The sequence below is a fragment of the Pseudophryne corroboree genome, chromosome 6 (genome assembly GCF_028390025.1).
Source record: "Pseudophryne corroboree isolate aPseCor3 chromosome 6, aPseCor3.hap2, whole genome shotgun sequence".
In the NCBI taxonomy this organism is placed as follows: Eukaryota; Metazoa; Chordata; class Amphibia; order Anura; family Myobatrachidae; genus Pseudophryne; species Pseudophryne corroboree.
The window spans coordinates 8,342,809-8,355,255 of record NC_086449.1 but is presented as its reverse complement, the minus strand read 5'-3'; the positions used below and the strand labels follow the sequence as shown (position 1 = coordinate 8,355,255).

The 12,447-nt window shown below is 49.9% G+C and overlaps 1 protein-coding gene across 2 annotated transcripts in view; it reads left to right on the top strand.

Moving 5' to 3' along the window:
• The first annotated feature begins 1,673 nt into the window (after window positions 1–1,673).
• The window catches only part of RNF167 (ring finger protein 167), a 33,014-nt gene continuing 22,240 nt past the window's right edge, over window positions 1,674–12,447 (top strand). The window contains exons 1-4 of one of the 2 annotated variants that reach the window (XM_063930745.1): window positions 1,674–1,849; window positions 3,922–4,025; window positions 11,552–11,638; window positions 12,298–12,420. In XM_063930745.1, the coding sequence (XP_063786815.1) occupies window positions 3,936–4,025; window positions 11,552–11,638; window positions 12,298–12,420 (300 nt within the window). In that variant the 5' untranslated portion in view covers window positions 1,674–1,849; window positions 3,922–3,935. The remainder of the gene's footprint in view (window positions 1,850–3,921; window positions 4,026–11,551; window positions 11,639–12,297; window positions 12,421–12,447) is intronic. The other variant, XM_063930744.1, reaches the window with a different exon arrangement.

Sequence of the window (12,447 nt, the reverse complement as noted above, 5' to 3'; positions counted from 1 at the left end):
CAGAAGCTGGGGGCACAGGACACGGGGGTGTGGGCAGAAGCTGGGGGGCACAGGACACAGGGGTGTGTGGGGCAGAAGCTGGGGGCACAGGACACAGGGGTGTGTGGGGCAGAAGCTGGGGGCACAGGACACAGAGGGGTGGGGGGGCAGAAGCTGGGGGCACAGGACACAGGGCGGTGGAGGCAGAAGCTGGGGGCACAGGACACAAGGGTGTGTGGGGCAGAAGCTGGGGGCACAGGACACAGAGGGGTGGGGGGGCAGAAGCTGGGGGCACAGGACACAGGGTGGTGGAGGCAGAAGCTGGGGGCACAGGACACAGGGGTGTGTGGGGCAGAAGCTGGGGGCACAGGACACAGGGCGGTGGAGGCAGAAGCTGGGGGCACAGGACACGGCGGGTGGATGGGGCAGAAGCTGGGGGGCACAGGACACAGGGGGGGGCAAAAGCTGGGGCACAGGACAAGGAGGGGTGGAGGCAGAAGCTGGGGGCACAGGACACGGGTGGGGGGAAGAGGGGGCAGAAGCTGAGGGGCACAGGACACGGGGGGGGCAGAAGCTGGGGCACAGGACAAGGGGGGGTGGAGGCAGAAGCTGGGGGTACAGGACACGGGGGGTGGATGGGGCAGAAGCTGAGGGCACAGGACACAGGGGGGGGGGGCAAAAGCTGGGGCACAGGACAAGGAGGGATGGAGGCAGAAGCTGGGGGCACAGGACACGGGGGGTGGATGGGGCAGAAGCTGAGGGGCACAGGACATAGGGGGGGGCAGAAGCTGGGGCACAGGACAAGGGGGGGTGGAGGCAGAAGCTGGGGGCACAGGACACGGGGGGTGGATGGGGCAGAAGCTGAGGGGCACAGGACACGGGGGGGGGGGGGGCAAAAGCTGGGGCACAGGACAAGGAGGGGTGGAGGCTGAAGCTGGGGGCACAGGACACGGGGGGTGGATGGGGCAGAAGCTGAGGGGCACAGGACACAGGGGGGGGGAAACAGAAGCTGGGGGCACAGGACACAGGAGGGGGTGTGGGGCAGAAGAGGGGCACAGGACACGGGGGGTGGGGGCAGAAGCTGGGGGCACAGGACACGGGGGGTGGGGGCAGAAGCTGGGGGCACAGGAGGGGGTGTGGGGCAGAAGCTGGGGGCACAGGACACGGGGGGGGGCAGAAGCTGGGGGCACAGGACACGGGGGGGGGGCACAGGACACAGGAGGGGGTGTGGGGCAGAAGCTGGGGGCAGAAGACACGGGGGGGGCAGAATCTGGGGGCACAGGACACAGGAGGGGGTGTGGGGCAGAAGCTGGGGGCACAGGACACGGGGGGGGGCAGAAGCTGGGGGCACAGGACACGGGGGGGGGGCACAGGACACAGGAGGGGGTGTGGGGCAGAAGCTGGGGGCAGAAGACACGGGGGGGGCAGAATCTGGGGGCACAGGACACAGGAGGGGGTGTGGGGCAGAAGCTGGGGGCACAGGACACGGGGGGGGGGGCAGAAGCTGGGGGCACAGGACACAGGAGGGGGTGTGGGGCAGAAGCTGGGGGCACACGACACGGGGGGGGGGGGGGGCAGAAGCTGGGGGCACAAGGGCGTGTACAGGACACGGGGGCGGGTTACAGGGATCACGCACGAGGCGCGGTCCCGCTATCCGCAGCAGTCACATGACCGGTGACGTCAGAAGGATGTGCTGTTGAGTCTGGGGGAGGGGGAGGAGCCGGATACGGACGGTCCCGGGGCGGAGCCTGAGGAGGAAAACACAGAGATAGACTCCAGCACTGACTGACCCTGAGAGAGAGAGAGAGAGACAGCCGAGGATGTGACCGCAGAGAGACAGCTCCACAGCCTGGTGACACTCATATTATATGTATACACCCTGTACTGCCCCCATATACTGTATACCCCTCCCCCCATCCCTGTACTGCCCCCCATACCCTGTACTGCCCCCCATATATACTGTATACCCCTCCCCATCCCTGTACTGCCCCCCCATACCCTGTACTGCCCCCCATATATACTGTATACCCCTCCCCCCATCCCTGTACTGCCCCCATATACACTGTATACCCCTCCCCCCATATACCCTGTGCTGGCCCCTCCCCTACACCCCCATCCCATCACTACCCCCTTATACACAGTGTACCCCCCCATCCCTGTACTGCCCCCATATACCCTGTGCTGCCCCCTCCCCTCATATACCCTGTGCTGCCCCCTCCCCTACACCCCCATCCCATCACTACCCCCTTATACACAGTGTACCCCCCCATCCCTGTACTGCCCCCATATATACTGTATACCCCTCCCCCCATATACCCTGTGCTGCCCCCTCCCCTACACCCCCATCCCATCACTACCCCCCTTATACACAGTGTACCCCCCATCCCTGTACTGCCCCCCATATATACTGTATACCCCTCCCCCCATCCCTGTACTGCCCCCATATACACTGTATACCCCTCCCCCCATATACCCTGTGCTGGCCCCTCCCCTACACCCCCATCCCATCACTACCCCCTTATACACAGTGTACCCCCCCATCCCTGTACTGCCCCCATATACCCTGTATACCCCTCCCCCCATATACCCTGTGCTGCCCCCTCCCCTACACCCCCATCCCATCACTACCCCCTTATACACAGTGTACCCCCCATCCCTGTACTGCCCCCATATATACTGTATACCCCTCCCCCCATATACCCTGTGCTGCCCCCTCCCCCCCATCCCATCACTACCCCCCTTATACACAGTGTACCCCCCCATCCCTGTGCTGCCCCCATATACCCTGTGTACCCCTCCCCTACACCTCCATACCCTGTACTGCCCCCCCATCCCTGTACTGCCCCCCCATATCCTGTGTACCCCTCCATCCCTGTACTGCCCCCCCCCTACGTGCGCATGTGTGAATCCCCACAGTGTACCCTGAGGATTATGTATATATGCCTGTGTTAGTGTGTATATATAATATTTGATATTATAACCCAATACATCCATGTATACGCAGCCTGTCAGCGCACTGAGACATTCTGGTGCTGGGGGGATTATACAGCGCCATAATACACACTCGCCCAGTGACGTAGCCTGAGCTATACAATATATTTTAATATGAAGTAATGTGACATGCAGGAGATGTCTGATCATTAGTACATATCACGTAACGTCCTATAGCGCGGACTTGTCCGTAGTCTCAGGTGCTCTTATGTAGAGGCCTATAATATGGAGCCTGGATATGACCTGGCACAAGTAAGTAAATCCAGAGGTGATGAACGTCACAGGTGGTCCGGGCTCTCGGATCAGGCTATAACTGATGACTGCAGGACGTTCTCACAGGTGGAAACAATAGGGGGGGTTTCAATTGCCCAACATCGGCACCATGTCTCGCTCCACAATGGCACATGACATCTGCTGGCGTCACAATTTCTCCCTTGCACCTCGATGTCGGCAGTACCGCAATTACCAATATGCAGAGCTTGCATCGTGCCCCTATTTATCACAGATACCCAGGCGGTGCGATACATCAACACTGTGGTCAGATCAAGTGGTGGTAAGTCATTGTAAGTAGCAGTCACGGTGCTCACCGATTCTGGACAGGTAGCTGACATCGGTGGTCCGGGTACATCCGTAATGCAGAGAGCTGCTCGTTCGGCATGGAGAACCGACGACGCTCATCGTACGGACACCCGTGCGGGTGTTCAACTTTTGGCCGTACTGCAATGGGAGCAGACCAGTACCAAAATTCTTACCCCCACCGCTGCACTTGTGACCGAGCAGAGCAAACATTTAATTCAGTGACGCAAAATGACCTTTCGCGGCTCCTTCCCGGAGGTAAACGCCCCCCTTTCCCCTCCATAGGTTCACTTGTGTGTCTTTTTCTGTATTAATGTCCTGAGGTTCCCATTACTTACACAGCGTTTCCTGATCAATATTTTTCTCCGTCAAAAGGTTTGCTACTCGAGATGGGGCGAATACGTCCTCCATGTCACGGCCTCGGATCACTGATACTAATTCTCCTTATCGCCCCCGTCTCCCACTCATTCATATATGCGGTAAGAATATGTATCAATGCTTGTGTGTCATATTCACCATGTCAAAGAAGACACTTACTAGTGGGATAATAGCGTCACACACACAGGATACCTATAAGTTATAGGGTCAGTGTCCCCTCTGATGGGATAATAGTGTCACACACACAGGATACCTATAAGTTATAGGGTCAGTGACCCCTCTGATGGGATAATAGTGTCACACACACAGGATACCTATAAGTTATAGGGTCAGTGACCCCTCTGATGGGATAATAGTGTCACACACACAGGATACCTATAAGTTATAGGGTCAGTGACCCCTCTGATGGGATAATAGTGTCACACACACACAGGATACCTATAAGTTATAGGGTCAGTGACCCCTCTGATGGGATAATAGTGTCACACACACAGGATACCTATAAGTTATAGGGTCAGTGTCCCCTCTGATGGGATAATAGTGTCACACACACAGGATACCTATAAGTTATAGGGTCAGTGACCCCTCTGATGGGATAATAGTGTCACACACACAGGATACCTATAAGTTATAGGGTCAGTGTCCCCTCTGATGGGATAATAGTGTCACACACACAGGATACCTATAAGTTATAGGGTCAGTGACCCCTCTGATGGGATAATAGTGACACACACACACACACACACACACACACACACACACACACACACACACACACACACACACACACACACGATACCTATAAGATATAGGGTCAGTGACCCCTCTGATGGGATAATAGTGTCACACACAGGATACCTATAAGTTATAGGGTCAGTGTCCCCTCTGATGGGATAATAGTGTCACACACAGGATACCTATAAGTTATAGGGTCAGTGACCCCTCTGATGGGATAATAGTGTCACACACAGGATACTTATAAGTTATAGGGTCAGTGTCCCCTATGATGGGATAATAGTGTCACACACACAGGATACCTATAAGTTATAGGGTCAGTAACCCCTCTGATGGGATAATAGTGTCACACACACACAGGATACCTATAAGTTATAGGGTCAGTGACCCCTCTGATGGGATAATAGTGTCACACACACAGGATACCTATAAGTTATAGGGTCAGTGACCCCTCTGATGGGATAATAGTGACACACACACACACACACACACACACACACACACACACACACACACACACACACACACACACACACACACACACGATACCTATAAGATATAGGGTCAGTGACCCCTCTGATGGGATAATAGTGTCACACACAGGATACCTATAAGTTATAGGGTCAGTGTCCCCTCTGATGGGATAATAGTGTCACACACACGATACCTATAAGATATAGGGTCAGTGACCCCTCTGATGGGATAATAGTGTCACACACAGGATACCTATATGTTATAGGGTTTTACAGTGATCCCTCTGATGGGATAATAGTGTCACACACACAGGATACCTATAAGTTATAGGGTTTTACAGTGATCCCTCTGATGGGATAATAGTGTCACACACACAGGATACCTATATGTTATAGGGTCAGTGACCCCTCTGATGGGATAATAGTGTCACACACACAGGATACCTATATGTTATAGGATCAGTGACCCCTCTGATGGGATAATAGTGTCACACACAGGATAACTATAAGTTATAGGGTCAGTGTCCCCTCTGATGGGATAATAGTGTCACACACACAGGATACCTATAAGTTATAGGGTCAGTGACCCCTCTGATGGGATAATAGTGTCACACACACAGGATACCTATAAGTTATAGGGTCAGTGACCCCTCTGATGGGATAATAGTGTCACACACACAGGATACCTATAAGTTATAGGGTCAGTGACCCCTCTGATGGGATAATAGTGTCACACACACAGGATACCTATAAGTTATAGGGTCAGTGACCCCTCTGATGGGATAATAGCGTCACACACACAGGATACCTATAAGTTATAGGGTCAGTGACCCCTCTGATGGGATAATAGTGTCACACACAGGATACCTATAAGTTATAGGGTCAGTGACCCCTCTGATGGGATAATAGCGTCACACACACAGGATACCTATAAGTTATAGGGTCAGTGACCCCTCTGATGGGTTAATAGTGTCACACACACATGATACCTATAAGTTATAGGGTCAGTGACCCCTCTGATGGGATAATAGTGACACACACAGGATACCTATAAGTTATAGGGTCAGTGACCCCTCTGATGGGATAATAGCGTCACACACACAGGATACCTATAAGTTATAGGGTCAGTGACCCCTCTGATGGGATAATAGTGACACACACAGGATACCTATAAGTTATAGGGTCAGTGACCCCTCTGATGGGATAATAGTGTCACACACAGGATGCCTATAAGTTATAGGGTCAGTGACCCCTCTGATGGGATAATAGTGTCACACACACAGGATACCTATAAGTTATAGGGTCAGTGACCCCTCTGATGGGATAATACTGTCACACACAGGATACCTATAAGTTATAGGGTCAGTGACCCCTCTGATGGGATAATAGTGACACACACACACACACACACACACACACACACACACACACACACGATACCTATAAGATATAGGGTCAGTGACCCCTCTGATGGGATAATAGTGTCACACACAGGATACCTATAAGTTATAGGGTCAGTGTCCCCTCTGATGGGATAATAGTGTCACACACAGGATACTTATAAGTTATAGGGTCAGTGTCCCCTCTGATGGGATAATAGTGTCACACACACAGGATACCTATAAGTTATAGGGTCAGTAACCCCTCTGATGGGATAATAGTGTCACACACACAGGATACCTATAAGTTATAGGGTCGGTGACCCCTCTGATGGGATAATAGTGTCACACACACAGGATACCTATAAGTTATAGGGTCAGTGACCCTTCTGTTGGGATAATAGTGTCACACACAGGATACCTATATGTTATAGGGTCAGTGACCCCTCTGATGGGATAATAGTGTCACACACACAGGATACCTATAAGTTATAGGGTCAGTGACCCCTCTGATGGGATAATAGTGTTACACACACAGGATACCTATAAGTTATAGGGTCAGTGACCCCTCTGATGGGATAATAGTGTCACACACACAGGATACCTATAAGTTATAGGGTCAGTGACCCCTCTGATGGGATAATAGCGTCACACACAGGATACCTATAAGTTATAGGGTCAGTGACCCCTCTGATGGGATAATAGCGTCACACACACAGGATACCTATAAGTTATAGGGTCAGTGTCCCCTCTGATGGGATAATAGTGTCACACACAGGATGCCTATAAGTTATAGGGTCAGTGTCCCCTCTGATGGGATAATAGTGTCACACACACAGGATACCTATAAGTTATAGGGTCAGTGACCCCTCTGATGGGATAATAGTGTCACACACAGGATGCCTATAAGTTATAGGGTCAGTGTCCCCTCTGATGGGATAATAGTGTCACACACACAGGATACCTATAAGTTATAGGGTCAGTGTCCCCTCTGATGGGATAATAGTGTCACACACACAGGATACCTATAAGTTATAGGGTCAGTGACCCCTCTGATGGGATAATAGCGTCACACAGGATACCTATAAGTTATAGGGTCAGTGACCCCTCTGATGGGATAATAGTGTCACACACACAGGATACCTATAAGTTATAGGGTCAGTGACCCCTCTGATGGGATAATAGTGTCACACACACAGGATGCCTATAAGTTATAGAGTCAGTGTCCCCTCTGATGGGATAATAGTGTCACACACACAGGATACCTATAAGTTATAGAGTCAGTGTCCCCTCTGATGGGATAATAGTGTCACACACACAGGATACCTATAAGTTATAGAGTCAGTGTCCCCTCTGATGGGATAATAGTGTCACACACACAGGATACCTATAAGTTATAGAGTAGGTGTCCCCTCTGATGGGATAATAGTGTCACACACACAGGATACCTATAAGTTATAGGGTCAGTCACCCCTCTGATGGGATAATAGTGTCACACACACAGGATACCTATAAGTTATAGGGTCAGTGACCCCTCTGATGGGATAATAGTGTCACACACACAGGATACCTATAAGTTATAGGGTCAGTGACCCCTCTGATGGGATAATAGTGTCACACACACAGGATACCTATAAGTTATAGGGTCAGTGACCCCTCTGATGGGATAATAGTGTCACACACACAGGATACCTATAAGTTATAGGGTCAGTGACCCCTCTGATGGGATAATAGCGTCACACACACAGGATACCTATAAGTTATAGGGTCAGTGACCCCTCTGATGGGATAATAGTGTCACACACAGGATACCTATAAGTTATAGGGTCAGTGACCCCTCTGATGGGATAATAGCGTCACACACACAGGATACCTATAAGTTATAGGGTCAGTGACCCCTCTGATGGGTTAATAGTGTCACACACACATGATACCTATAAGTTATAGGGTCAGTGACCCCTCTGATGGGATAATAGTGACACACACAGGATACCTATAAGTTATAGGGTCAGTGACCCCTCTGATGGGATAATAGCGTCACACGCACAGGATACCTATAAGTTATAGGGTCAGTGACCCCTCTGATGGGATAATAGTGTCACACACACAGGATACCTATAAGTTATAGGGTCAGTGACCCCTCTGATGGGATAATACTGTCACACACAGGATACCTATAAGTTATAGGGTCAGTGACCCCTCTGATGGGATAATAGTGACACACACACACACACACACACACACACACACACACACACACACACACACGATACCTATAAGATATAGGGTCAGTGACCCCTCTGATGGGATAATAGTGTCACACACAGGATACCTATAAGTTATAGGGTCAGTGTCCCCTCTGATGGGATAATAGTGTCACACACAGGATACTTATAAGTTATAGGGTCAGTGTCCCCTCTGATGGGATAATAGTGTCACACACACAGGATACCTATAAGTTATAGGGTCAGTAACCCCTCTGATGGGATAATAGTGTCACACACACAGGATACCTATAAGTTATAGGGTCGGTGACCCCTCTGATGGGATAATAGTGTCACACACACAGGATACCTATAAGTTATAGGGTCAGTGACCCTTCTGTTGGGATAATAGTGTCACACACAGGATACCTATATGTTATAGGGTCAGTGACCCCTCTGATGGGATAATAGTGTCACACACACAGGATACCTATAAGTTATAGGGTCAGTGACCCCTCTGATGGGATAATAGTGTTACACACACAGGATACCTATAAGTTATAGGGTCAGTGACCCCTCTGATGGGATAATAGTGTCACACACACAGGATACCTATAAGTTATAGGGTCAGTGACCCCTCTGATGGGATAATAGCGTCACACACAGGATACCTATAAGTTATAGGGTCAGTGACCCCTCTGATGGGATAATAGCGTCACACACACAGGATACCTATAAGTTATAGGGTCAGTGTCCCCTCTGATGGGATAATAGTGTCACACACAGGATGCCTATAAGTTATAGGGTCAGTGTCCCCTCTGATGGGATAATAGTGTCACACACACAGGATACCTATAAGTTATAGGGTCAGTGACCCCTCTGATGGGATAATAGTGTCACACACAGGATGCCTATAAGTTATAGGGTCAGTGTCCCCTCTGATGGGATAATAGTGTCACACACACAGGATACCTATAAGTTATAGGGTCAGTGTCCCCTCTGATGGGATAATAGTGTCACACACACAGGATACCTATAAGTTATAGGGTCAGTGACCCCTCTGATGGGATAATAGCGTCACACAGGATACCTATAAGTTATAGGGTCAGTGACCCCTCTGATGGGATAATAGTGTCACACACACAGGATACCTATAAGTTATAGGGTCAGTGACCCCTCTGATGGGATAATAGTGTCACACACACAGGATGCCTATAAGTTATAGAGTCAGTGTCCCCTCTGATGGGATAATAGTGTCACACACACAGGATACCTATAAGTTATAGAGTCAGTGTCCCCTCTGATGGGATAATAGTGTCACACACACAGGATACCTATAAGTTATAGAGTCAGTGTCCCCTCTGATGGGATAATAGTGTCACACACACAGGATACCTATAAGTTATAGAGTAGGTGTCCCCTCTGATGGGATAATAGTGTCACACACACAGGATACCTATAAGTTATAGGGTCAGTCACCCCTCTGATGGGATAATAGTGTCACACACACAGGATACCTATAAGTTATAGGGTCAGTGACCCCTCTGATGGGATAATAGTGTCACACACACAGGATACCTATAAGTTATAGGGTCAGTGACCCCTCTGATGGGATAATAGTGTCACACACACAGGATACCTATAAGTTATAGGGTCAGTGACCCCTCTGATGGGATAATAGTGACACACACAGGATACCTATAAGTTATAGGGTCAGTGTCCTCTCTGATGGGATAATAGTGTCACACACAGGATGCCTATAAGTTATAGGGTCAGTGTCCCCTCTGATGGGATAATAGTGTCACACACACAGGATACCTATAAGTTATAGGGTCAGTGACCCCTCTGATGGGACAATAGTGTCACACACACAGGATACCTATAAGTTATAGGGTCAGTGACCCCTCTGATGGGATAATAGTGTCAGACACACAGGATACCTATAAGTTATAGGGTCGGTGACCCCTCTGATGGGATAATAGTGTCACACACACAGGATACCTATAAGTTATAGGGTCAGTGACCCCTCTGATGGGATAATAGTGTCACACACACAGGATACCTATAAGTTATAGGGTCAGTGACCCCTCTGATGGGATAATACTGTCACACACAGGATACCTATAAGTTATAGGGTCAGTGACCCCTCTGATGGGATAATAGTGTCACACACAGGATACCTATAAGTTATAAGGTCAGTGACCCCTCTGATGGGATAATAGTGTAACACACACAGGATACCTATAAGTTATAGGGTCAGTGACCCCTCTGATGGGATAATAGTGTCACACACACAGGATACCTATAAGTTATAGGGTCAGTGACCCCTCTGATGGGATAATAGCGTCGCACACACAGGATACCTATAAGTTATAGGGTCAGTGACCCCTCTGATGGGATAATAGTGTCACACACACAGGATACCTATAAGTTATAGGGTCAGTGACCCCTCTGATGGGATAATAGCATCACACACACATGATATCTATAAGTTATAGGGTCAGTGACCCCTCTGATGGGATAATAGTGTCACACACAGAATACTTATAAGTTATAGGGTCAGTGACCCCTCTGATGGGATAATAGTGTCACACACACAGGATACCTATAAGTTATAGGGTCAGTGACCCCTCTGATGGGATAATAGTGTCACACACAGAATACTTATAAGTTATAGGGTCAGAGACCCCTCTGATGGGATAATAGCGTCACACACACAGGATACCTATATGTTATAGGGTCAGTGACCCCTCTGATGGGATAATAGTGTCACACACGGGATACCTATATGTTATAGGGTTTTGCAGTGATACATGTAAGTTCCTGTATCTTTCAGTACACGGATAAGAATACTACTGAGCCGCGAGTGTTTGAGGATCTTCCTTCTCTCTTTGGTTCCTCGTTGCCAATAGAAGGATTGAGGGTAATTCTAGCTTCTTATTGTGTATTTATGTGATGTAACCTGTGATTGGATGTCTGAGCCCTACCTACCTACCTCCCAGCCCATGCTATCCGCACACCGGCAGGAGGGTGTCCCGGGCATTGTGTACCCGCATCTGTTATACTGCTTCCCGGAGACGGGATCCTGTGGATTGTGTCGGATTATCATTGTACTGACTGCAGAATTCCTCCCAGTAAATAGTATAACAGGATCTTCCGTGCAGTGGGCTGCATACACCCACACCTTACCATAAGAACACCCCACGGCACGGGTCACGCAGTGTCAGTAACCATCCTTTATGATGGCGTGGTCAGGGCCCCTCCCCCTGAGCGTCCTGGTCATAATATTTGCAGCCGCGACCTCTGATCACATGGAATGCAGAGTGATCTCAGGTTTACGTGTTGTTGGGTTCCCACTGATCTGACCCTACCGAACGGGCCGCAAGTCACTGTGTGTATGGCCGAGCGGTAGCTGCAGTGCTGACCACTGTACCACCCTGGATGTCTATCGGGGGTCGGGAAATATCGGAGGATGTGCAGTCACTTTCAGTCAGCTGTTGGGGGGGTCAGCAACCAGCCACTAGCTGTATATTATATGGTGGAATCAGATCTTGTTACATTACTGTCTCTCTTCTTCTGCAGGGCTATGTCATCCAGGCTGAGCCTACAAATGCCTGCACCCTCATCACTCCCCCGCCTGCCACCGACAACAAGACCGTCTTCATTGCTCTTATACGGCGATATGAATGCAACTTTGATATTAAGGTGACACAGGCAGAAGGGGGGCTATAA